Raw genomic sequence first — 24,765 nt, 5'->3', positions numbered from 1 at the left:
CAATTCCAAGACCTACTGAAGAAAATTTGATCAGATTCCCTAATGGCCCATGAATCCAGTTTATAAATTACACGATGCTCCAAGTTATTTCCAGAAAATGTTTGCTTGTAAACAATATATTCTTTCAGAATTCAAGACACATTTAACATACGGATTTTACAACAAAGTTTATTAGCTGTTCTCCTCTTTCTCATAAATGGAATGGATAATGTTGATAATCCTTTACAAACCAGTACTCATTTAAGAATTGTAATGAGGAGGCTGTCAAAAACACATATTTAATAAACAACTCCAAAAAAGCAAAGGGAAGCCAAACATTAAAAGACCAGAGAAGCTGATTTCTGAAATATAACTACCTTTCACTAAAACTTCTTAAAATTGCTGTCCATGAAGATCTGTGCAACTCTAGTGCAGAGCAGCTACAAGAGGTAAAAGGTGTGCAGTCTGAGGGGAAAACACACACATGAGGCTTTTGCTTATTTGCTTATTAGTGAAAGGAGAACTGGAAGGAGAGGCAGAAGACCAAATCCAAACTCAATGACAAGAACAAGTTAAAAAAAAAAAAAAACCTCAAAACAGAACCAGGAACCATTTGAAAACTTTTGTAGAAAAGAGGAGAACACGCCTATACTTCTGTACGTAATCTAATTTCCCTAAAGGTTTCTTTCCACAGCCACCATACCCCCATTTTCAGTTCACATGATTAAGGAAGATAAAGTCTAATCAATTAATATTTAATTTAAAAACCAAACAAAAAGTTAAGAGTAGGTGGCAAAAGAAAAAATATATTTTAAATATATATATATGTTTGTGTGGGTGTGCGCAACTATGTAAAGAAAATAATTCCCATAGTTACAGAGTTTAGTTAAAGAAAATTTTATATATATTTATATATATATATATATATTTTATTATAACAAAATAGGCAGTTACTGTGGGTAAAATATTCATTAAAATCTGATCCCTAAGAATACATTTAAAGTTTTAGACTATGAATTGGACTCCTTTTCCATTGCCATAATGATTACTACATCATCACTGTTATGTCTGTTCTGTCTGTGTTTATGTCTATGAAATTTCCTCAACCTTATGGGTAAAAGGTGAGCTCCCCTAGCACCTAAACGGCCTCAATTCAGAAAATGTGATGATCATTATGTATGAACAACTTTTGTAAGACACTATAAATAGTGCTGTAGAAGTAGATTAAAAACATTTATAACACCGTTATTCCTAGCAAATGTATTGAGAAAAAAACCCCTCAAACAATGAAACATGAAGAACTCTTCTGAAAAATGAATATCCCTTTGTGAAATTAGGAAAGTTAATGCAGACATTAATTTTGAAATTAAAAAACGTATTTTTCTTATTTGTCTATAATGAAATATTTGTTTGGATAACACAAGTCAATTGAGATAAGGACTTGAAAGTTAATATATTGGCCAAACCATGCTATTAAAGTTAAGCGTGCACTGTTGCTCAAAGTTTACTAAATCACTGATTAACACCACTTTTCTTTCATTTATACTGAAATTTGAAAAGAATGTACATAAAGCTTTTCTGAAAATCTCTTAAAGTTACTTTCCCTTAAACATTAAGGAATTTTACCACAATTTCCCAGTCTCCCCAAATCCTTAATAGCTGGTCAGGCCATTCCATCTTCAGTTCTGAAAAATGGCCACAAACCAATAGTGATATAAAATAATACAGATGCTACAACTTGAAGGAGACCCTACATGTCAAAACTAAGTACAACTGCAGACAATGATGAGTGGGATATGATTCAATGTGGAAGGAGTATTGTAGACAGACTCCAAAAGGAAAGGGCAAAGCAGTGTCAGAGAAAATAAGATCGTGGAAAAGAGAAACAGAGAAACATCAGTCCTCATAACTTTTCTTTTGCTGGAACCCAGATGTACGGACCAGACTGTTCCTCTATGATCTGCTTCACTTGGTTATAAATGTCTTCCAGCGTATCTCCCTGTACAATAGCTGTAATAATTAAACAAAATTAGAAACTCCATTAATTGTCTATCTTTACGGTAACAATTATTGGTGAAACAGAAGTGAAATCTTAGAATTAGTTACTCATCCAGCAAAAGGCCATTTACGTATTGTTTGCTTAGTAATAGGCACTCATTTCAGTAATTTTCCTACTTGAAAAATATAAGAATTTTAATTTTAAATATTGATCAAAAGGTGAGATTTGGTGATTTTTGCTTTTGCATATTTGGTAGATATACACCTAAGTATTTAAGAGGCAAAAGGGCATCTGCTTGCAACTTACTCTTCAATGTTTCAGAAAAAAATGAAATGTGGTAAAATGTTAACATTTAGAAAATATGGATGAAAAGTGTATGAGAATTGCTGGTATTACTCTTGTGAATGTTCTGTAAGTCTGAAATTATTTAAAAAAAAAAAGAAGAAAAAAAGCACATGGGTTACACCACCATGGCATTTGACGTACTTAGTGTGAAGAATAATTTAAAGGACAAAATGAATGAGAGATTATTTGGGAATTGCTACCCACTCATTTTTTTAAAAAAACAAATAATATTCTAAAATGGATCAAAATTTATAAAGCATAAGATCAGAAAAGTCATTTTCACAGAAGAAATCAAGTCTGAGTCTATTTTTCTCCAGTCTAATATGTCCTAATGAACCACTTAAGAAACACTAACTTTTAAGATTCCTCATCACCACTGCCTAGGTTAGATGAATTATTCTGAAAACCACAGTATTAATTACATGGTATTAATATATAGTATTAGCCATGTAATTAATTACTGGTAGATGTGGGCATAGTTCAAAGTTCAATGGGTCAGTTTATATGGCTCCAAATCAAAATTCTGTCAGGGCACAGAAACACATGATGCCAACCTGTGAAATGTTCAGTAAATTCTTGTTCCAGTTTCATGGCTCTTTCAAATGTCTTTCTGGCTTGTTCTTCTGTTAGACGCTTATTCATTTCCCTATGCAAATAAATTTAGAAATTAGCAATTAGTACATTATAATCCTTTTTGAAAAAAGATGACAAAGGAGAAGATACACATAAAGCATAAAACCATGAAAAGCTGAGCTCTGTTGAGAGTATGAACGTCATTAAAAATTAGATTCAGTCACTTTAGTTATATTAAGCTTTATGCTTGGATTGACAGAGGGTTTCAACAAATTTTTGCATTGGCTCAAGGCACCCAAAAAAACTAAGCATTAATTTCATGTTTTTCACTTTGATGAAAATTTCATATTAAGATAGAGCTTAGAGATCTATCTACCAATTTATGGATAACAAAGATAATACATGAACATATGAAACAACACCATGAGAAGGCAATCAGCAAAATATAGTCTGGGGAGAACTCTGCAGAAGAATGACGTGGTTTCTTTAACAAATAAACTGGAAAAAAAAAAAAGATATGGAGGGAGAATCTATACATTAAAAGAATTAACAATCAACTGTCACAAACAGATCTTATTTGGAACTTGATTCAGGCAAATAAATTGAAAAAAAAAAAAACATAAGCAAAACTGATGAGACAATCAGGAAAATTAGAACTATCTGATGATATAAAAAATCATTTTAAGTGTGACATGAGAGATGTTTTCTAATAACATAATTCTTATCTTTCAAATATATACTGAAATATATGGATGAAATCATATAATGTCTGGGGTTTGTGTCAAAATAATCTGGTGTGGATGGGTAGGGGGTAGGGAGATAGATGAGACAAGATTGGTCACAGCTGATAATTATTGCTGCAGCTGGATGATTGGTATATGAGAGTTCGTTCCCAACTTAAAGGGAATGCTTCCGATATTTTTTCATTAAGTATGACATTTGCTTTGATATTCTGTAAGTGACCTTTTATCAGATAAAGGAAGTTCCCTTCTATTCATAGTCTGAAAAAAATTTTTTTTGTCATGAATGAATGTTTATTTTATTAAATGTTTTTCCTGCATTTATTAAAATGATCCTATGCTTTTACTCCTAAAATCTCTTAATGTGGCACATTTACATGGATTTTAAAAGATTCATTAAAAATAATGAAAAAATATACATAACATAGAAGTTACCATTTTAACCATTTTTAAGTGTACAGTTTGCTAGCATTAGTATCTTCATATCGTTGTGCAACCATTACCACCATCCAACCCTACAATTGTTTGTTTTATAAAACCAAAATTCTATTCCTATTTAAAAATGATTCTGACCACTGAGTACCTCATAAAGGTGGAATCATACAGTATTTGTCTTTTTGTGACTAATTCCACTGAGCATAATGCCTGCAACCATCATCCATGAACATGCTGCAGAATTTCCTTCCTTTGTATATATGTACCATATTTTGCTTATCAGCATTCACTGATGGACACTTTGATTTCTTCCACATTTTAGTTATTGGGAATAATGCTACCATCAACATGAACATACAAGTATCTCTTCAAAAAAGCAGCCCATAGAAATAGAATTGCTGGATCATATATTAACTCTATGAATCTTTTCATGTGCTTATTGGCTGTGGCTGTATCTTCTTCGGAAAAAGGGTCCATTCAAGTCCTTTCCTCATTTTTGAATTGTCTTTTTTTTTTTGTTCTCTAAATATTCTGGATATTAATCCTTTATTAGATAAATGATTTGCAAATATTTTTCCTATTCTGTGGATTGCCCTTTTACTCTGTAGACTGTGTCTTTTTATATATAAAACTTTATTATTTTTTTAAAGATTTTAAGTAATCTCTACACCCAACATGGGGCTTGAATTCACAACCCTGAGATCAAAAGTCACAGGCTCCACTGACTGCCTTTGGCTCTGGTCATGATCCCTGAGTGCTGGGATTGTGTCCCATGTTGGGCTGCCTACTCAGCTGGGAGTCTGCTTCTCCCTCTTCCTCTGCCCTCCTTGTGCTCTATCTCTCAAATAAATAAAATATTAAAAAAAATATTTATGGAAACTAATCTTTGTTGTTGTTACCTCTGCCTTTGGTGTTATATCCAATAAACCAATGCCAAATCCAATGTTGTAAAGCTTTTGTCCCTTTCTAAAAAAATTTATTTTGTGTTACGTTAGTCACCATACAATACATCACTAGTTTTTGATGTAGTGTTTCCAAGATTCATTGTTTATGTATAACACCCAGTGTTCCATGTCCTGTGTTTTCTTTTAAGAGTTTTATTATCTTACATTTAGGTCCTTGATCCATTTTGAGTTAATTTCTGTATATGGTGTTAAGTAAGGGTCCAACTTAATTCTTTTACATGTAGATACCCAATTTTCCCAGCACCATTTGTTGAGAAGACTGCACTTTCCCTCACTGAATGGTTTTGTATCCTTGTTAAAAAAAAAAAAAAATCACATATGTAACAGTTTACTTCTGACCTCTCTATTCTACTCCATTGGTCTTTTTAAATTTTTTTCATCATGATAAGTGTACTGTTTAATCCCCATCCCCTATTTCCTCCATCCCACCACCCACCTCCCCTCTGATAACCATAAGTTTGTTCTCTTTGGTTAAGTCTGTTTCTTGTTTTTTTTCCTTTACTTGTTTGTTTCTCAAATTCCACATGAGTGAGATCATATGATCTTGTCTTTCTTTGACTGATTTATCTTGCTCAGCATATCTTCCAGCTCCATCCATGTTGTAGCAAATGATAAGACTTTATTCTTTGTTATTGCTTAATTGTATATACATTCCATTGTATATACATACCACCTCTTTATCCATTCATCTATCAGTGGACACTTGGGCTGTTTCCATGGTTTGGCTATGGTAAATAGTGCTGCAATAAATATAGGGGTGCATGTATACCTTTGAGTTAGTGGTTTTTTTTTTTTTTTTTTTTAAGATTTGACAGAGAGAGATAGATCACAAGCAGTGGGCGCTGCAGGAAGAGGGGGGAAGCAGCCTCCCCACTGAGCAAGGAGCCCAAAGGAGGACTCGATCCCAGGACCCTGGGATCATGCCAAAGGCATATTCTCTTTTTTAAAAATTTTTTATTTTTTAAAGATTTTATTTATTGATTTGACAGAGAGAGATCACAAGTAGACAGAGAGGCAGGCAGAGAGAGAGAGGGAGGGAAGCAGGCTCCCTGCTGAGCAGAGAGCCCGATGCGGGACTCGATCCCAGGACCCTGAGATCATGACCTGAGCGGAAGGCAGCGGCTTAACCCACTGAGCCACCCAGGCGCCCCCAAAGGCATATTCTTAACCAACTGAGCCACCCAGGCATCCCTGAGTTAGTGTTTTTGTATTTTTGGATAAATACCCAGAAGTGGTAATTCCTGAATCATAGGATAGTTCTAATTTAAATTTTTTTGAGGAACCTCCAAACTGTTTTCCACAATGGCTGTACCAATTTGCATTCCTGCCAATAGTGCACGAGAGTTCCTTTTTTCACCACATCATTGGCAACACTGGTTGTTTGTTTGTTTTTTGGTTTTAGCCATTATGACAGGTGTGAGGTGATATCTCATTATAGTTTTGTATTCCACTGGTCATATTTGTCTTTATGCCAATACTAGTTTTGGTTACTGTACCATTGTAGTGAATTATAAAATTAGGAACTCTGAGTCTTCCAGGTTTTTTTCTTTTAAAATATTATTTTGGGGGCACCTGGGTGGCTCAGTTGGTTAAACAGCTGCCTTTGGCTCAGGTCATGATCCCAGAGTCCTGGGATGGAGCCCCCATGGGGCTCCCTGCTCAGCAGAGAGCCTGCTTCTCCCTCTCCCTCCTGCTCTGCCTACTTGTGCTCTTTGTATCTGTCAAATAAATAAATAAAAAATCTTAAAAAAAATATTGTTTTGGCTATTTAAGGGTCCCTTGAGATTCCATGTGAGTTTTAGTATGGGTTTTTCTATTTCTGCAAAAAATGTCATTGGAATTTTGACAAACATCGCATTGTATTTGTAGATCATGTTGGGTAGTACTGACATTTTAACAACATTAAGTCTCCTAAATCCATGAACATGAGAAGTGTTTCCATCTATTTTTATCTTCTTTCTTTCAGCCATGCTTTATAAACTTTATAGTTTTACAAATCTTTCATCTCTCTGGTTAAAATAATTCTTAAGCATTTTATTCTCTTTGATGCTACTGTAAATGGAATTCCTTTTCAGATTGTTCATTGTCTGTGTATAGAAATGCAACTAATTTTTTATGTTGACTCTATATGCTGCTACTTTGCTGAATTTATTTATTACTTCTAAGAGTTTTTAATGTACAGTCCTTAGGGTTTTCTATAGGTAAGATCATATGGTCTGCAAACAAATTTTATTTCTTCCCTTCCAGTTTGGATGCCTTTTATTTTCTTGCCTAATTCCTTTAGCTAGTATTTCTAATAACTGTATTGAATAGAAATGGTAAAAGCAGGTATCCTTGCCTTATTCCTGATCTTAGAGAAACAGCTTTCAGTCTTTCACCACTGAGTATGTTTGCTGTGTGTTTTTCATACATGGCTTTATCACATTTAAGTAGCTTCCTTCTATTCCTATTTCACTAAGTGTTTTTAATCATGAGAGGGTGCTGTCAAATGCCTTTAAAAAAATTATCTTTATTAACATATAATGTATTATTTGCCCCAGGGGTACAGGTCTGTGAATCATCAGGCTTACACATTTCACAGCACTCACCATAGCACATACCCTCCCCAATGTCATAACCCAGCCACCCTCTCCCTAACCCCCCACCCCCCAGCAACCCTCAGTTTGTTTTGTGAGATTAAGAGTCTCTTACGGTTTGTCTCCCTCCTGATCCCATCTTGTTTCATTTTTTCCTTCCCTACCCCCCAACCCCCATCCTGCCTCTCAAATTCTTCATATTAGAGAGATCATATGATAATTGTCTTTCTCTGATTGACTTATTTTGCTCAGCATAATACCCTCTAGTTCCACCCACATTTTGCAAATGGCAAGATTTCTTTTGATGGGTACATAGTATTCCATTGTGTGTGTGTGTGTGTGTGTGTGTGTGTGTGTGTGTGTTTGTGTGTATACCACATCTTCTTTATCCATTCATCTGTTGATGGACATCTAGGTTCTTTCCATAGTTTGGCTATTGGACACTGCTGCTATAAACATTCAGGTGCACATGCCCCTTTGGATCACTACATTTGTGTCTTTAGGGTAAATACCCAGTAGTGTGATTGCTGGGTCATAGGGTAGCTCTATTTTCAACTCTTTGAGGAACCTCCATGCTGTTTTCCAGAGTGGCTGCAGCAGCTTGCATTTCCACCAACAGTGTAGGAGGATTCCCCTTTTTCCATATCCTCGCTGACATCTGTCATTTCCTGACTTGTTAAATTTTAGCCTCAAGTACCCTTTTTATTTTTATTTTTATTTTTTTAAAGATTTTATTTATTTATTTGACAGAGAGAGATCACAAGTAGACAGAGAGGCAGGCAGAGAGAGAGAGAAGCAGGCTCCCTGCTGAGCAGAGAGCCCGATGCGGGACTCGATCCCAGGACCCCGAGATCATGACCTGAGCCGAAGGCAGCAGCTTAACCCACTGAGCCACCCAGGCACCCCCACAAGTACCCTTTTTAAAAAGGTAATCTCTATGCCCAATGTGGGGCTCACACTCATGACCCTGAGATCAAGAGTCACATGTTCTACCAGACTGAGCCATTCAGGTGCCCCTGTCAAATGTTTTTCTGCACTGAGATGATTTTTTTCCTTCATTTTGTTGATATGGCATATTATGATTTGACATATTGACATGATTGACCATGAAAATATGTCAAATCATCCTTGTATTCCAAGGATAAAATTACCTGGTCATGGTGTGTAATCCTCTTAATATGTTGGTGAGTTCTGTTTGCTAGAATTCTGTTGAGGATTTTTGTTATCAATGTTCATAAGAGATATTGGCCTGTAGTTTTCTTGCAGTGTCTTTGTATGGTCTTTGTATCGTGGTAATGGTTGCCTCATAAAATTAATTAGGAAGTGTTTCCTTCTGTTCATTTTTTTTTTTTAAAGTTTGAAAAGGACTGGCATTAATTTTTTAAATGCTTGATAAAATCCATTGGTGAAACCACCAGCTCCAGGGCTTTTCTTTGTTAGGAGGTTTTGATTACTGATTCAAGCTCCTTAGCCATTATAGGTTTCTCTACATTTTCTATTTCTTTTTGATTTAATCTTGGTAGGTTTGTGTTTCTAGGAGCTTGTTCATCTGTTACACAATTTTTTGGTGCACAACTGGTCATAGTACTCTTATAATCCTTTTTATTTCTATAGATTCCTTACTAATGCCCCCACTTTCATTTCAGATTTTAATAATTTAAATCTTTTTTCTTAGTCCATCTAGTTAAAGGTCTGTCTTTTTTATTCCAGGAATCAACTTTTGGTTTCATTCACTTTCTCTATCACTTTCTATTTTGTCTTTTGTTGATCTTTGCTCTAATCTTTATTGTTTCCTTCCTATTGTTAGTTCTGGGTGTAGACTGTTGTTCTTTTTCTAGGGGTAGAGACTTGCAACAATGACAATGGACACTTTTTCTAGGGGTAGGGACTTGCAATAATGACAATGGACACCTGCCTTTGTGTTTGCACCTCCACAACCAAAAGAAGCAATCAGCTATTAGAGCACAGTTGTCTGAAATTTGGAGAACCAAACCTTTCTGCCCACCTTGGCCCCCACAAGCTGCTCAAGAAAGGCATGCATGGCTGCCTGCTATGGGCTGAAGGTCGGGAAATAGTAGCTGCTATCAGCCTAAAAGCTGAAATTAACCAAAATTAACCTTCCCCTAGAAGCCTTCCCCTTCAAGAAACCTTCCTCTTCAAGCCTTCAATAGACTCCTGAGTTCCCAAGTAGTTACTTCTGACAAATTCTGTTAAGTCCATTTGTGTCTAGGTGGGGAAATGGATTCCTGGTGCTTCTTACTCCATCTTCTCTCTAGCTCTACCACTGACAAATTTTTAAATGTTTAACTAACCTTGCATTCTTGAATAATCCCAACTTGGTTATTTTGTCTTATTTAAAAAAATTAATTGTTGAACTCAATTTAATTGTATTTTGGCAAGGATTTTTTCATCTATATTTGTGTTAAGATTGTCTTATCATTTTCATTTTCTATGAGGTCTTAGTCAGGTTTTGGTATTAAATTAATGTCCATAAAATCAGTTGAAGAATTTGTGTTAAGATTTATATTATTTAGCTTTTGGTAGAATTCAGTAAGTCCTCTTGGCCTAGTGTTTTATTTCTGGGAAGGTTTTTCATAAGAGTTAAGTTTTTTAATAGGAATGGCATTAGATTTTCTATTTCGTTTTTTCCTTTTCTGTTTCTTAAGACTTTTCAGAAAGATTTTTTAAGTATAACTTTCAAAGATAGAAGAGGAATATCATAAATATACAACTGATGAATTTTAACCAACTTAAACTTACTTGTGTACCATCTAGTACCTAGACCAAGATCTAGAACATTATATCATTACCCCAGAATCTCATTCCAGTCACCTACCTACCTTTGAAGAGTAACCTCCATTTGACTTCTGTGAGCCATGATTACACTGAAATCATAGAGTATTTTTAAAGGGATCCTAGACTACATATACTTTTAAGTATGGATTTTTTTTTTACTCACATTATGTTTGTGAGATTCTTCCATACTTTTGTGTGTAGTTGGAGATTGCTAATTCTCAATATTGTAGAATATTTCATTGTGTAAGTAGGTCATAATTTATGTATTCACTGATTTATATTTGGATAGTGTTTTTGGTTATTCTGAACAGTACTTCTGTCAGCAATATAGTACCTGTCTTTGGTGAACATACGTAAACATTTCAGTTGAGCACATATTTAGAAATGAGATTTCTGGATCTTTAAGTTATGTGTATGTCCAGTTTTAGGAGATACTGTAAACCATTTACCAGTGTGGATGTACCAAATTTATACTCCCATCAGTGCTATGAGTTTCAGTTGTTCCATGTCCTTGCTAACAACTGTTTTCATTTTAGCTATTTTTGGTGTGGCGGTGGCAGTATATGACATTAGGTTTTTTTGCGTTTCTTTTGTTTTTTAAGTAGGCTCCATGTCCAAAGTGGGGCTTGAACTCATGACCCTGAGATCAAGTGTCACATGCTCTACCGACTGAGCCAGCTAGGAGCCCCGATGTTACAGTTTTAATTTGTGTTTCCATGTCCAATTGAGTACCATCTCATACGTTTATTCACTATCTGGATATCTCCTTCGTGAGCTAAGTCCTTTGCTCATTTTTCTATTGGGTTGCTTGTGTTAATCTTTTTAAGGCCTATCTGATGTGCAGTGATATCCCATTTTCATTCCTGATACTATTTATGCCTTTATTTTCTTGATCTTTCTCACTAATGGTATGCAGTATTTTTAAAGAAAATATTTTTGATTTTGTTGATCTTGTCTACTATGTTTGTTCTCTTTGACTGTATTTCTACTTTCTTTGAGTTTCATTGACTGGTCTTTTTCTAATTTCTCAAGACCTTAGACTGCTAATATTTGACTTCCTACATTCTTTCCTAATATTTAGGGCTGTGGATTTTCCATCACCAAGGCTACCATATTTCAAATTCATTTACTTGACAATTTCATTGTCATTTAGTTCAAAACATTTATTAACTTATGCTATGATTTTTTTCTTTGACCCATCCAGAAGTAAAATGCTTAATTTCCAAATATGTGGGAATTTTCTAGAGATCTATTTTTTTTTTTTTAAGATTTTATTTATTTGACAGAGAGAGATAGCGAGAAAGGGAATACAAGCAGGGGGAGTGGGAGAGGGAGAAGCAGGTCCCCAACCGAGCAGGGAGCCCAATGTTGGGCTCCATCCCAGGACCCCGGGACCACGACCTGAGCCTAAGGCAGACGCCCAAAGACTGAGCCATCCAGGCATCCCTCTAGTTATCTATTTTAATTATTGATTTCTATTTTAATTTCACCATGGTCAGAGAATATTTGTTTTCAATCACTGAAATTTGTGGCTTAGCATATAATTAGTTTTGGTAATTGTTCTATGTACATTTGAAATGAATGTGTATTTACATATTGCAGATGTTGAATGCAGTGGTTTTTTTTTTTTTTTTTAAAGATTTTATTTACTTATTTGACAGTGAGAGATCACAAGTAGAGAGGCAGGCAGAGAGAGGGGGAAGCAGGCTCCCTGCTGAGCAGAGAGAACCTGATGCGGGGCTCGATCCCAGGACCCCGAGACCATGACCTGAGCTGAAGGCAGAGGCTTTAACCCACTGAGCCACCCAGGTGCCCCTGCAGTGTTTTTTACATATATTAGTTAGGTAAAGTTTTTACTTTGTGTTCTATATCCATACTAATATGTTTGTTTTCTTATTCTATTACTTCCTGACTGATCTGTTAAGTTCTCCCACTGTGATTTTGGAATTATTCTTTTCCTGTATAATTATCAATTTATGCTTTACATATTTTGAGACTGTATTAAGTACAAATGTATAAATATACCTTCCCAATGGACTGAACCTTTCTTTCATTTTTATGAAATGCTCATTTTTATGTCTAGCAATAATTTCCTGCCTTTAGATATGCTTTGATAACAAATACAAACAAACTTACTTTTAGTTAGTGTTTGTACGACATACCTTTTTTTCTAGACTCTCACTTTCAGCTTTTCCCTGGCCTAATATTTAAGTTTAAGGTGTGTCTTATGAAAGCAACATATAGTTGCTTTCATATGTCATAAGACATAACACACATAACACACTATTCCAAAATATGGCACTCTGGCATACTGAATATTCTAAGCTGAAGGAAAATTTTGAAAAATGGCAGGTATATGAAGGACTCTGACCTTCCCTGAGGCAGGTCAAAGATCCTCATGTGAGAGGTGGCATTTCTATACCTGGAGGAAACAAACATCCTTATCTCCAAAGATGGCGGGACACTGAGAAGAATTTGAACAAAGAGGCCTTGCTAAGTTTCCCTAGTTTGCTACTCTTATATTCTTTGGTACTATTACATTTTCTCAGAACTGTCCATTTGTCACCAAACCTAGTATAAAAATGCTCAAATTTAACTGTTTTTTTTGGGTCTTCATTTCCTTATGAATGCTCCCATGTCACATGAAACCTGAATTAAAAATAAATTTGTGGGCGCCTGGGTGGCTCAGTGGGTTAAGCTACTGCCTTCGGCTCAGGTCATGATCTCAGGGTCCTGGGATCGAGTCCCGCATCGGGCTCTCTGCTCAGCGGGGAGCCTGCTTCCCTTTCTCTCTCTCTCTCTGCCTGCCTCTCCATCTACTTGTGATCTCTGTCAAATAAATAAAATCTTAAAAAAAATATAAATTTGTATGTTAATAGGTCTTTTGTTACAGAGGTCCAAGTGAAAACCTAGTAGAGAGAATAGAATTTTTTCCCCTCCTACAAAAGCAACATGTAGTTTATTTTTTCTTCAACTATTCTGACAATCCTTGTTTTTTAATCAGACCATTTAGTCTAGCATTTAGTTAATGAAATATTTGGGTTCATTTAAATCATCTTACTAACTGTATCCATTTTGTCCCATCTGTTCTGTTTCTATTTGCTCTTTATCACTTTAGTTTTTATTTAAATTCAATTTTTGCCCTCTATTAGTAAGTAGTTACACATTATTTTATTCTTTTAGTGGTTACACAGAGCTAGACCATTCAGTAATTAATAGCCATATGTGACTACTTAGGCTTAAAATTCTAATACATGTTACCGTATACACTTTAGTATATTAATGCTGTTGCTGCTGATTGCTAATATCACAGAATGCTTATTCAATCCTCACAATAACCATTTGAAGAGAGTATACGATTATTCTCTCCATTTTACAGATAAGGGAACTGAGATGCAGCAAAGGTAAGTAAACGATCCAATCTAGTACGTGACAGAGACTGGATTTGTACTTAGAGGTTTGTGCTTTAGGCATTTATACTTACATGATATTTTCCATGGATTTGGGTTTAATAAAAATGGAGATTGGGTAAAGTTGTGCAATCTGTAATCTCTTTATGGCATTTCCAGACACATCGAGGATACAGTGTTTGCCCTAAAATAGAGGAAATGAAGAAAAACAAGTGAAGCAAGTATTTTCAATTATATCAAAGGTACATTTCTTACAGGTACAAAATCTGGATTATGATACATTTGGCTCCTGTTCACTTTAAGCAAACTTGTCATTTTTGTTAGCAAATTTCAGAGGGGAAATGAAGACAATGAATAATGACTATGAATAATTAATTTCCATTTTCAAATATTACATTTAGAAAGGAATGAAAATATAGTTCCCTTACTCCTAGCTTTCATAGACCAGTCTCAAAATGGCAACCAATATGGGGCTCCTAAATTTATTTTGCCAAGAAAAACAACCACCCTAAGCTACCATTTTACCATAACTATCATTTTTTTTCTTAAAGATTTTATTTATTTATTTGACACAGAGACACAGGGAGAGAGGGAATACAAGCAGGGGGAGTGGGTGGGAGAGAAGCAGGCTTCCCACTGAGCAGGGAGCCTAATGCAGGGCTTGATGCCAGGACCCTGGGATCATGGAACTGAGCCTAAGGAAGACGCTTAATGACTGAGCCATCCAGGAACCCTCATAACTATCATTTCTTTAAAGAATACACAATCAACAAGAAGATAAAAAGCCTAAAATGAAGGATAATCTTTAAAACTGAATAAATTTAAACTTATAAAACCTTATTACCACTAATCTATTTCTCATTTTATTGGGGACCAGCAAAAGCTTTATCACAAACTGGCAATTAGGAAGCCCACTTCTGGATTTGGACATTTTTCTGACATGCTTAAATTCACTTACAAAGGCCATTTGGATTTTTATATTTATGAAAAGTGTTCCTATGTTAAATAGGGCAGTAATCATAACTTATTAAATAGATTTTATTATATTTTAAATCAGGTACTGCCTCATAATGCATTTTTAAAGAAAGATTTGTTTATTTTAGAGAACAAGAGAGAATCTTCAAGCAGACTCCTCACTTAGTGCAGAGCCTGATACAGGGATCAATCCCCAGGACCCTGAGATCGTGACCTGAGACAAAATCAAGAGTGGGATGTTTAATCAACTGAGCCACCTAGGCACCCCTCATAATACATATTGTAATCCAAGGGCTTAAGTATACTTCAATGAACAATTTCAATTTAGTAGGAATATTTATTTATAGATTTTATTTGTTATTTTACAGAGAGAACAAGAGTGGGCAGTAGGGGGTGGAAGGGAAGAGGGTGAGAGAATCTCAAGCAGAGTCCCTGCTATGCACGGAGTCCAAAGCAAGGCTTGATCTCATGATCCTGAGATTATGACCTGAGCTGAAATGAAGAGGAGCGGATACCCAAATGATTGAGCCACCCAGGTGCCCATGAGCAATACATCTTAATTTTATATACTGCTAGTTTTGAAAAGTATCTTTCATTTTATAATAGTCTTTAGTTTTATAATGAATTTATAATTTATCTTACAAAATAAATTTTATCAATATTGTGATAGATTTTATATGATTCCCCAGGTATACTATTATCTGAGAATAGAGATAGTTTTACTTTTCCCCCTCAATTTTTATGCATGTAATTGGTTTCTCTTGTCTTAACAGCACTAATGCCTCAAGTACAATGAATAACTTGAGTACGATGTTGAATAGCAGTAGAGATAATGGACATCCTTGCTTTGTTCCTCAATAATGGAACTGCCTTGTATTTTGCCTCATATTTCCCCTATTAAGGATTTTAAATTAAGAATATCTATCTATCCATTCAACCATTTTCATCTCTCTCTCTTGTCTTTCCTTTTTATTTATTTTTTAAAAAATATTTTATTTATTTGACAGACAGACATCACAAGTAGGCAGAGAGAGGGGGAAGCAGACTCCCTGCTGAGCGGAGAGTATGATGCAGGGCTTGATTCCAGGACCCTGAGATTGTGACCTGAGCAGAAGGCAGAGGCTCAACCCACTGAGCCACTCAGGTGCCCCTTCTTTTTCCTTTTTAAAATGTTACACCAATCTCTGGATTTTTTAGTCCCTCCGCCCCCCCCCCCCCCCCGAGGAAAGGTACTCTACCAAAAGCTTTTTAGGCATCTATGGATATATTATTTTTTTCTTTAGATTTGTAGAAGATTATATTAATTAATTTTCTAACTTTGAACTCACCTTAAATTCCTTTAGTCCCATTTGGTCACAGTGTATTACTTTTGCAATGTGGTATTGGATTCTGTTTACTAAAAATATTTAACATTTTTGCATTAATATTTGTGATATTGGTCTATGATTTTTCTTGTCTCCAGCACACTTAGATATCAAAAAAAAAAAAAAATGCCCCTGAGCAGATTATAGGGCTTTAGAACAATCTAACCTTTGATATTTGGTAGAACTCCCCTGAGAAGCCATCTGAGTCTGGTGTTCTTTGTCGGGTAGTTCCTTGATAATTTGCTCTATTTCTTCTAAAGAAATCTTTCCCTTTCTAATAGGTCAATTTTGGTAAACAACATTTTTCTAAAAAATTATCCATCACAAACATGTTTTAAAATTTGTTTATATAGACATATACAAATAGTCTTTTATGATTGGTATGGTATGGTATGTCTCCTTGACATTTCTGTTTCTATTATTTATTATTTTTCCTTTTTAAAAAAAATTAGGTTTGGGGTGCCTGGATGGCTCAGTGGGTTAAGCCTCTGCCTTCTGCTCAGGTCATGATCTCAGGGTCCTGGGATTAAGCCCTGCGTCCAGCTTTCTGCTTGGCAGGGAGCCTGCTTCCCCCTCTCTCTCTGCCTGCTGCTCTGCCTACTTGTGATCTTTCAAATAAATAAAATATTTTTAAAAAAATTTAAAAAAATTAGATTAGCTCATGGTTTGTCTATTGTGTTAACCTTTTCTAGATCTTCTATTTTCTACCTTAAATTCTTTAAAAAACATTTTATGAATTATTAGTGTAAAAAATATATGTGAGTTGACAAAACATTTAAGTAGTTCAGCAAAGATGGATTGTCAGTTTTTATTTTAAACAGCTTAAGGTGTAACTGACATACAATAAACTGCAGGTGTTTAAAGTACACAATTAAAAAATTGTTAAAAAATATTTTATTTATTTATTTGGGAGACAGAGAGCACAAGCATGGGGGTGAGGGGCAGAGGGAGAAGCAGACTTCCCACTGAGCAGGGAGCCCCAGATCATGAGCTGAAGGCATATGCTTAACCGAATGAGCCATCCAGGCACCCCTAAAATATACCATTTGTTTTGACATGTGTATACACCCTGAAATCATCATAAAAATCAAGATAATAAACGTATTAGTCACCCTCAAAAGTTTCCTCATGCCTCTTTGAAACTTCTCCCTCTAGTCCTTTCCCAAGCAACCACTGGTCTCCTGTGATTATAGATAACTTTGTATGGACATACGCTTTCTTTTTTCTTGGGTAAATGTCCAGAAATGGATCATATGCTAGGCAACTGTTCTTCTTAAATCTCATTAATTCATTCAGGGAATGCTGGCACACGAGGGGTGGGACAGGTAGGGGAGAGGAAACAGAATATTAAGCAGAGTCCACCACACCCAGTGTAAGTCTGATGCAGGGCTCAGTCTCACAACTCTGAGATCATGACCCCTGCCAAAATGAAGATTTGGAAAAGTAACTGACCGAGCCACCCAGGCATCCTCAAACTGTTTTTCAAAGTGGTTGTATATAAAATGTTATATTTTCACCTAGTGGAGTATGAGAGTTCCATTTGCTCCATATCTCTGTCAAAACTTAGTTATGGTCAGTTAGAATAATTTAGTCATTCTAACGGGTGTGTAATAGGAACTCATTATGGTTTCAATTTTCATTTTCCTAATGACTGATTATGCTGAATATCTTTTTATGTGTTTACTGGCCATCTTCTTTAGAGAGATGTCTTTTTAAATACTTTGCCCATTTTTAAATCGGGATGTCTTTATTATTATATTACAAGACTTCTTTATATATTCTGAATACAAGTTTTTCATGAGATATATAATTTGAAAATATCTTCTCCTAGTATATGGCCTTTTTTATTCTCTTAAGAGTTTTTTTCAAGAGCAGAGTTTTAATAATTTCAATGAAATCCAATTTGTCATCATTTTTTCTTTTATGGACTGTGCTTTCAGTATACCATTGAAAAAATTTTTGCCAAACCCAAAGTCATGAAGATTTTTCTGTTTTCTTCTACAGTTTGTAGTTTTAGGCTTTACATTTATGATCTATTTTTAGTTAATTTTTGTATATTATGTGAGGCATGGCTACTTAATTGTTCTAGCACCATCGTTGAAAAGACTATCTCCCCTCCCTTTTTTTAAAGATTCTATTTATTTGACAGAGAGTATGAGAGAGCACAAGCAGAGAGAGCAACAGAGGGAGAAGGGGAAACAGGCTTCCCTGCTAAGCAGGGAGCCTGATGCAGGGCTCAATCCCAGGATCCTGAGATCATGACCTGAGCCAAAGGCAGACACTTAACTGAGCCACCCAGGCTCCTTAAGACTATTCCTTTCTCCACTGAACTGCCTTTGAACTTTTGTCCAGTTTTGAACAGTTGTCCATATATATATGTAAGTCCATTTAAGGATTCTCTAGTATGTCCTGATGATCTACTTGTTTGTCTTCATGCCAGTACCATAGAATCTTGATTACTGTATTTTTCTAAGTCTCAAAAACAAGGTCTGTAAGTCCTTAATATCTTTGATTTTTTTCCAAGTTGTTTTGGCTATTCTAGATTTTCACATTTCCTATAAAAGCTTGAGAATTAGCATGCCATTTTCTATCGGGGTTGTACTAAGTCTGAAAGTTCAACTGACATCTAAATAATATTAAGGCTTAGAAAACCATGAATATGATATATTTCTCCATTTATTTATGGCTTTAATTCTCTCAGCAATGCTTTGTGGTTCTTAGTGTACTGATCTGTAAATCTTTTGTTAGCTTTATCTCTTAAGTATTTAATATTTTTATGTAAATAATATAACTTACATTATTTAATAAATTCATATTTTTGAAAAATATAGGTATTACAGAATTGATCATTTTAATAGAAATGTAAATGTAATTGAATATAAATGTAAACATTTACATTATGTAAGTAATGTAAATAATGTTATGTAAATAATGTTTTTCAAAATTTCAAATTATCACTGGTTTAAGTACATAGGAATACAGTTGTCTTTTGTATAATAAATTATACTGTATCCTTCATTCTTGCTAAACTTATGAATTCTAGTAGTTTTTTGGGTAGAGTCTATCAGATTTTTTACATAATCATATCTGCAAATGAACACAATTTTACTTCTTCCTTTCCAATCTGAAAAACTGTTCTTACTTCCTTTGAACTTACGGAACTGGCTAGGACGTCTACTGTAATTCTGAAAACAAGTGGTTTGGGTATTGAATTTTGCTGAATGCTTTTCTTGAACTATGGAGATGATTGTATGATTTTCCTTTTTTAGTTTAAGATGGTGAGTTATGCTAACTGATTTTCTAATGTTTAAATTTACCTTGCACTTATTGCATAAACCCTACTTGGTCATGGCATATTATCTTTTTTCATATATTGTTAAGATTCATTTTGCTTAATTTTTTTTTTTAGAATTTCTGCATCTGTGTTCATGGGAGGTCTATAGTTTTTTTTATAATGTGTTTTGAAGTTCTGAAACTTAGGTAATGTTGGACTCAGAATGAACTCGGAAGTATTCATTCTCTTTAAATTTTATGGTAGAAAATGGGTTTTAGTTCTTCCTTAAATGTTTGGTAAAATTTATTACTAAAGCCATCTGTGTCTGGAGACTTTTTTGTGTGTGGTATTAAAATGTCAATGTGAATCAATCTCTTTAGTAGATACAGGACTAGTCAAATGATCTATTTCTTCTTATGCCACCCAGGCGCCCCTAATTTTACTTAATTTATTTAATTTTATTGATGAACACTGCTTTTTAATTATGCTAGATGTTGGAAAGTTATTGCTAAATACAAGGTCTATGTCTGGCAAATGTATAGCACCTTAAAATAACCTCCCTTAGATTCATTTTACCATTTCTGTTCTCATTTTCTTTGTTGATCTTACCTATTTTTTTCTGGGGTAAGGCCAGAGGGAGAGGGAGAGAGAATGTTAAGCAGGCTCCATGCCCACCGTGGAGCCTGATGTGAGGTTTGATTTCACAATCCTCAGATCATAACCTGAGTGGAAATCAAGAGTTGGATGCTTAACCAACTGAATCATCTAAGTACCCTGATCTACTTTACTTTGTATGCATTTTTCTAGGCCACCACAATTAAATATTCAGTTGAATAAATTTATAACATTATTTAAAATGATCAATTCTACAACATCTGTCCTGTATTTTTTAAAAAATATGAATTAAAAGTTTCTATTACATCATTCTTTTATATTGTCAAAGGCACATCTGATTAGAAACTATATTCTAGGATCACTTTGGTGCCTTCCTTTTTTTTTTTTTTAAAAGTTTCTATTTTTAAGTAACTTCTACACCTACCACAGGGTTCGAACTTACAACCCCAAGATCAGGAGTCGTATGCTTTATCGAATGAGTCAGCCAGACACCTGAGCCAGGTACCCGTGGTGCTTACCTTTTCTGCTACTTCCCGCACAGACTGAACACTTGTTCCATACAGATGGTTGTTATACTGGCCAGCTTCAATAAATTTATGTTCTTGAATATCTTTTTCCATCTGCTCTCTTGAAGTCACAAAATGATAATCTCTTCCATCTACCTCGTAGTCTCGTTTTGGTCTAGTTGTATCTTTAATAAAAAATAACTTGAGGAAGTGTTTAGTATTAAACACAACAAATCCATTTTCTTTCTTTCTTTTTCTTTTTTTAAAGATTTTATTTATTTATTTGAGAGGAAGAGAATAAGAGAGAGAGAGAGAGAGCACAAAACGGGGAAAGGCTGAGGGAGAAGCACAATCCCTGCTGAGCAGGGAGCCCAATGTGGGACTCAATCCTGGGACTCCAGGATCATGACCTGAGCCGAAGGCAGTCGCTTAACCAACTGAGCCACTCAGGTGCCAAACAAATCCATTTTCTGCTTCAATGATTATCTCGTAAAGTTCAACACAACAGCAGTTAATTGAAATTTTAAAAAGGACAGTAATATGGAAGAATAAGTGATAACACAGTATAAACCACTAAAAAATGGTAATGTGTACTTTTACCACACATGGTGACAAAATGTTAAGAACAATAATTAAGAATTTTTATGTGGTTACTCACGAGGAACACATGATCCAAATTTGTCAGGAAATTCTGAGATCAAGTCATCATTTATCCTGTCTTTCATAGGTCCCAATATGATCACTGGTCGAGTATAATTAACTATAAAGATAAACTGCATGTTAAAAGGTATAAACACTCAACAAACATCAGTGTTCTTCAGAGTAGAGAACAAAGTATCCTTAAAAATTATAAAAAATATAATTCTATACATTGCTAATATCACCTCATTACAAATGAGAAAATACAGTTTAGTGTTTTACTGATCCTTTTTGAAGTAGAAATTGTTAGGAAGCAGATCAAAGAAGGGCAAAAAAGAAACTGGGTAGAAGAGGTGATAAAATCACAGTTGTGATTTAGAAAGACGATCTAATAGAAGTGAATTACACCTTACACTGGATTGTAACGGATCATGCTAGAAGAAGGGAGATTGACAGTAAGAACCAGAACTAACATGGTAGGAGGGATAAAAAGAAGGTTATAAATAAGGAAGATAGGAGAGAAGGATAAATAGAGCCTAAAAACTGACTGGACAAGGGAGATGAAAAACAGAGAGATCAAAGATGTTTCCAAAATTTTGAAAAAGGGTCAGTGAAGTACAGTGACATTATCATGAGCACAAGAAAAAGCTGCTTAGGAAAAAAAAATAGCATTATAAAACAATTAATATAAAATGACTAGATTTCAACATACTGTGAACTAAACCATGTTTCATAAAATGCATATGGCAAATTTCTATATATATTCTTAAGAGAAAAAATGTATAGCAAAATTCTAATAAAACATTATTTTGTAAATTACCAAATTTGTAATAAAGCAAATTATCAAAATAAGTTAGATCTGTTTTCTAAACTAAGAAGTATATATTTTTTAGAAGATTAAAAAACATCAAAAGGCTTCACAAACCTTCTTGTTGATTCACTGGCTCATAAGATAAGACATATTCCTCTTGACCACCTATTAGTTAAAATACAGATGAGAAAATCTATTAAGATAACTAATGCTAATTTAATTCTTCAAACATAACATATAAATTGCTAGGACTTTCCTCAGAAAATAGCAAAGATTGTAGAAAAAGGGACTTTACAAATAACTTATGGCAAGATGAAGTTAAAAAAAATAGCAAATTATGAAGTCATAAAGATAAGTCTGATAAATGTAGAAACAAGATATAAATGTGTTATTTAATAACTACCTTTATGATATCCTGTGTTTTAAATTGTCATTAGATCTATTTAAAATCTTCATTTGTGATGTCATGCATGCGATACTAATTTTTTGTTTAGAAGCTAAGAATTGTTAAATCTCTTAAAGATTAATACTTGATTGAAAAATTCTACATATGTGAGTATTCATGTAATTTACTGTTATTAAGAACATGCTTATGTTTTGGTCCCACCAGATATAATATTTAACAGGATATATATACATTTTTTAATTACAACTATTTTATAATAAAAATTTTTAATGTAAAGGTAAAACTATTGTCACTATTTCACTGATGAAAAAAATTCACTAACTGTTCTAATAATTCATTTATTCAATTAAAAAATTACATTAAAATGAATTTAAAAAGCTTTAGATAAGGGTGCTCCCTTCTACTTGCTGGAATGGGAAGTTGCACAATTCATAAATTGCTTAATAAAGCCAATTAGAGCTTCAAAAAAAAAAAAAGGCTTTGGATAAAATGAAATCCTTCCCTTCCCTCTCCAACTATGAATCAGATAGATAGCAAATGAAATAAAATATATTTTGTTTTAAATTTTTAATTATTTGAAAGCACTTTAGAAGTTAAATCCTCGCAGATTAAATTAAAAGTTTAGAGCTTAAGAATGTTGTCAATAAAAAACTATACAAATTGTATCTTGACTCAGCAAAAGGAACTGAAAGAGATAAAAATTCTAGTTCTTAACACACACACACGCACACACACACACACACACACACACACACAAATGTATAGAAAACAAATTAGAAAGGACTGTTACTTGAAGTGGTTCCACGAAAACAAATAATGTCGGGTAACATATTTGAGGATTTTCTCCTTGATTATCATGATTCTATAACAAGTTTTTCACTAAATTTGGCACTGGTTTTATATCATAGGTATGCAGCTATGATCTTTCAAATTCATATATTGGCTTTAAAAGTGTATTTCACTGTTTTATTATCATAATATATAAAATACATACTTAAAAGCTACTTTAAAAATACTGTATGTAAAACAGGGTTTACATATTAGCAAAAACATGCAATTCAAATATTCCATACCTAACAATTCATGCAAATGGTGCGACAGACAGTATATACTTTCATTACCTCTTTTTTTTTTTCCCAAGTCTAGAAAGTTACTCAACTACTCTATGGTGAGTTCTGATTATATGATAATAAAACATTAATAAGAAATCACATTTCCACACCAAAAAAAAAGAGACTTATGTAACTATTATGAATAAAATAACCACCAATCGAATGAGGGTTAAAAGTATATATTGTCAACATGAAAAATATCAGAGACTGATATTAACAGGATGGACCTTTTGAGCAGCCATACTCATCTGTAATCAAGATTACTTTCATATTAGACAGCAGTAAAAAAAAAAGTTAGAAAAGCAATTTTAATTTTTAAGGTACCACAACTGATAATATTCATGTACTTCCCTCTTCCATGCCCAAATCTCTTAAAAAACTCCAGATCTTGTATAGTTCACTTAACAATACAATAGCAAAAATGTAACATAAGGATACCAAAAAAGAAATCAGTATTATTGTTTGAGCAACTGTTGAATATATTTCCTTCTTCGTTTAGGTTCACCAGAAGCTGGTAGTAAACAATAACTTGATCTAGATAATTACTGGTAACAAAGAATAAAAAAGGAAATAAAGCTAACTATAAGTTAGCATTACTGAAAAATATTTAAATGCTCATACTATAATAGATTTACTAAAGAAAATGGTAAAATATAGGTTTACCCCTCATTTAACCAGGTATTTTCTTGTAAAAGATACACACACATACACACACACACACACACACACACACTATGTACCCAAGTAGCACTGTCTGTAAAAAGGATTTTAGAGTTGTATTAAAAATTGGGAACTCTGTTAACATTTATACATAGTATGACTTTATTTTTCAAGTACAGAATTTTACTTCGCTCTCTCTGATTTTAAAATATTAAGCACCTGATGTTCAGTATTTAGAATATATCACTAAGACAAAAAAACTCCCAAAGGATACATATTACTTGTGATTACAAAAGAACAAGTATTGAAACACTTACGGTAACTACTTTCACTATCGCTGGCATTAGAAGTTATATGCTCTGAAATTGCAGGACAATGGAAAAAATAAAGAAAACACAGTGTCATGAGTTTAAAGAAGCAAATTATCAAAATAAACACAAGGCGACATTACAAAATGTTGAGGTATAGATCACATATACTCAAGGAATTTTTAAAAAAGCACTCTTGATTTTCTTTGAAAAGTTTTTTTTCCCCCAAATAAATATGAATTAGGAAGGAAAGAAACTGTAATTAAGGACAATGCTC

At 34.0% G+C, this 24,765-nt stretch overlaps 1 protein-coding gene across 21 annotated transcripts in view; it reads right to left on the bottom strand.

Moving 5' to 3' along the window:
- Positions 1 to 880: 880 nt before the first annotated feature.
- Positions 881 to 24,765, bottom strand: part of DLG1 (discs large MAGUK scaffold protein 1) — a 253,340-nt gene continuing 229,455 nt past the window's right edge. For 10 of the 21 annotated variants that reach the window (XM_032869311.1, XM_032869310.1, XM_032869312.1 and 7 more), the window contains 8 exons: positions 24,498 to 24,539; positions 23,748 to 23,783; positions 22,117 to 22,167; positions 21,211 to 21,312; positions 20,565 to 20,737; positions 13,893 to 14,002; positions 2,878 to 2,969; positions 881 to 1,989 (listed from right to left, as the gene is read on the bottom strand). In XM_032869311.1, coding sequence (XP_032725202.1) covers positions 1,883 to 1,989; positions 2,878 to 2,969; positions 13,893 to 14,002; positions 20,565 to 20,737; positions 21,211 to 21,312; positions 22,117 to 22,167; positions 23,748 to 23,783; positions 24,498 to 24,539 — 713 coding nt within the window. In that variant the 3' untranslated portion in view covers positions 881 to 1,882. The remainder of the gene's footprint in view (positions 1,990 to 2,877; positions 2,970 to 13,892; positions 14,003 to 20,564; positions 20,738 to 21,210; positions 21,313 to 22,116; positions 22,168 to 23,747; positions 23,784 to 24,497; positions 24,540 to 24,765) is intronic. The other 11 variants (XM_032869313.1, XM_032869318.1, XM_032869320.1 and 8 more) reach the window with 5 other exon arrangements.

Source organism: Lontra canadensis, unplaced genomic scaffold, assembly GCF_010015895.1.
Source record: "Lontra canadensis isolate GAN:19392208 unplaced genomic scaffold, GSC_riverotter_1.0 scaffold38, whole genome shotgun sequence".
NCBI lineage: Eukaryota > Metazoa > Chordata > Mammalia > Carnivora > Mustelidae > Lontra > Lontra canadensis.
The sequence above is the reverse complement of the archived record's forward strand: the minus strand, read 5'-3'. Positions and strand labels throughout refer to the sequence as shown.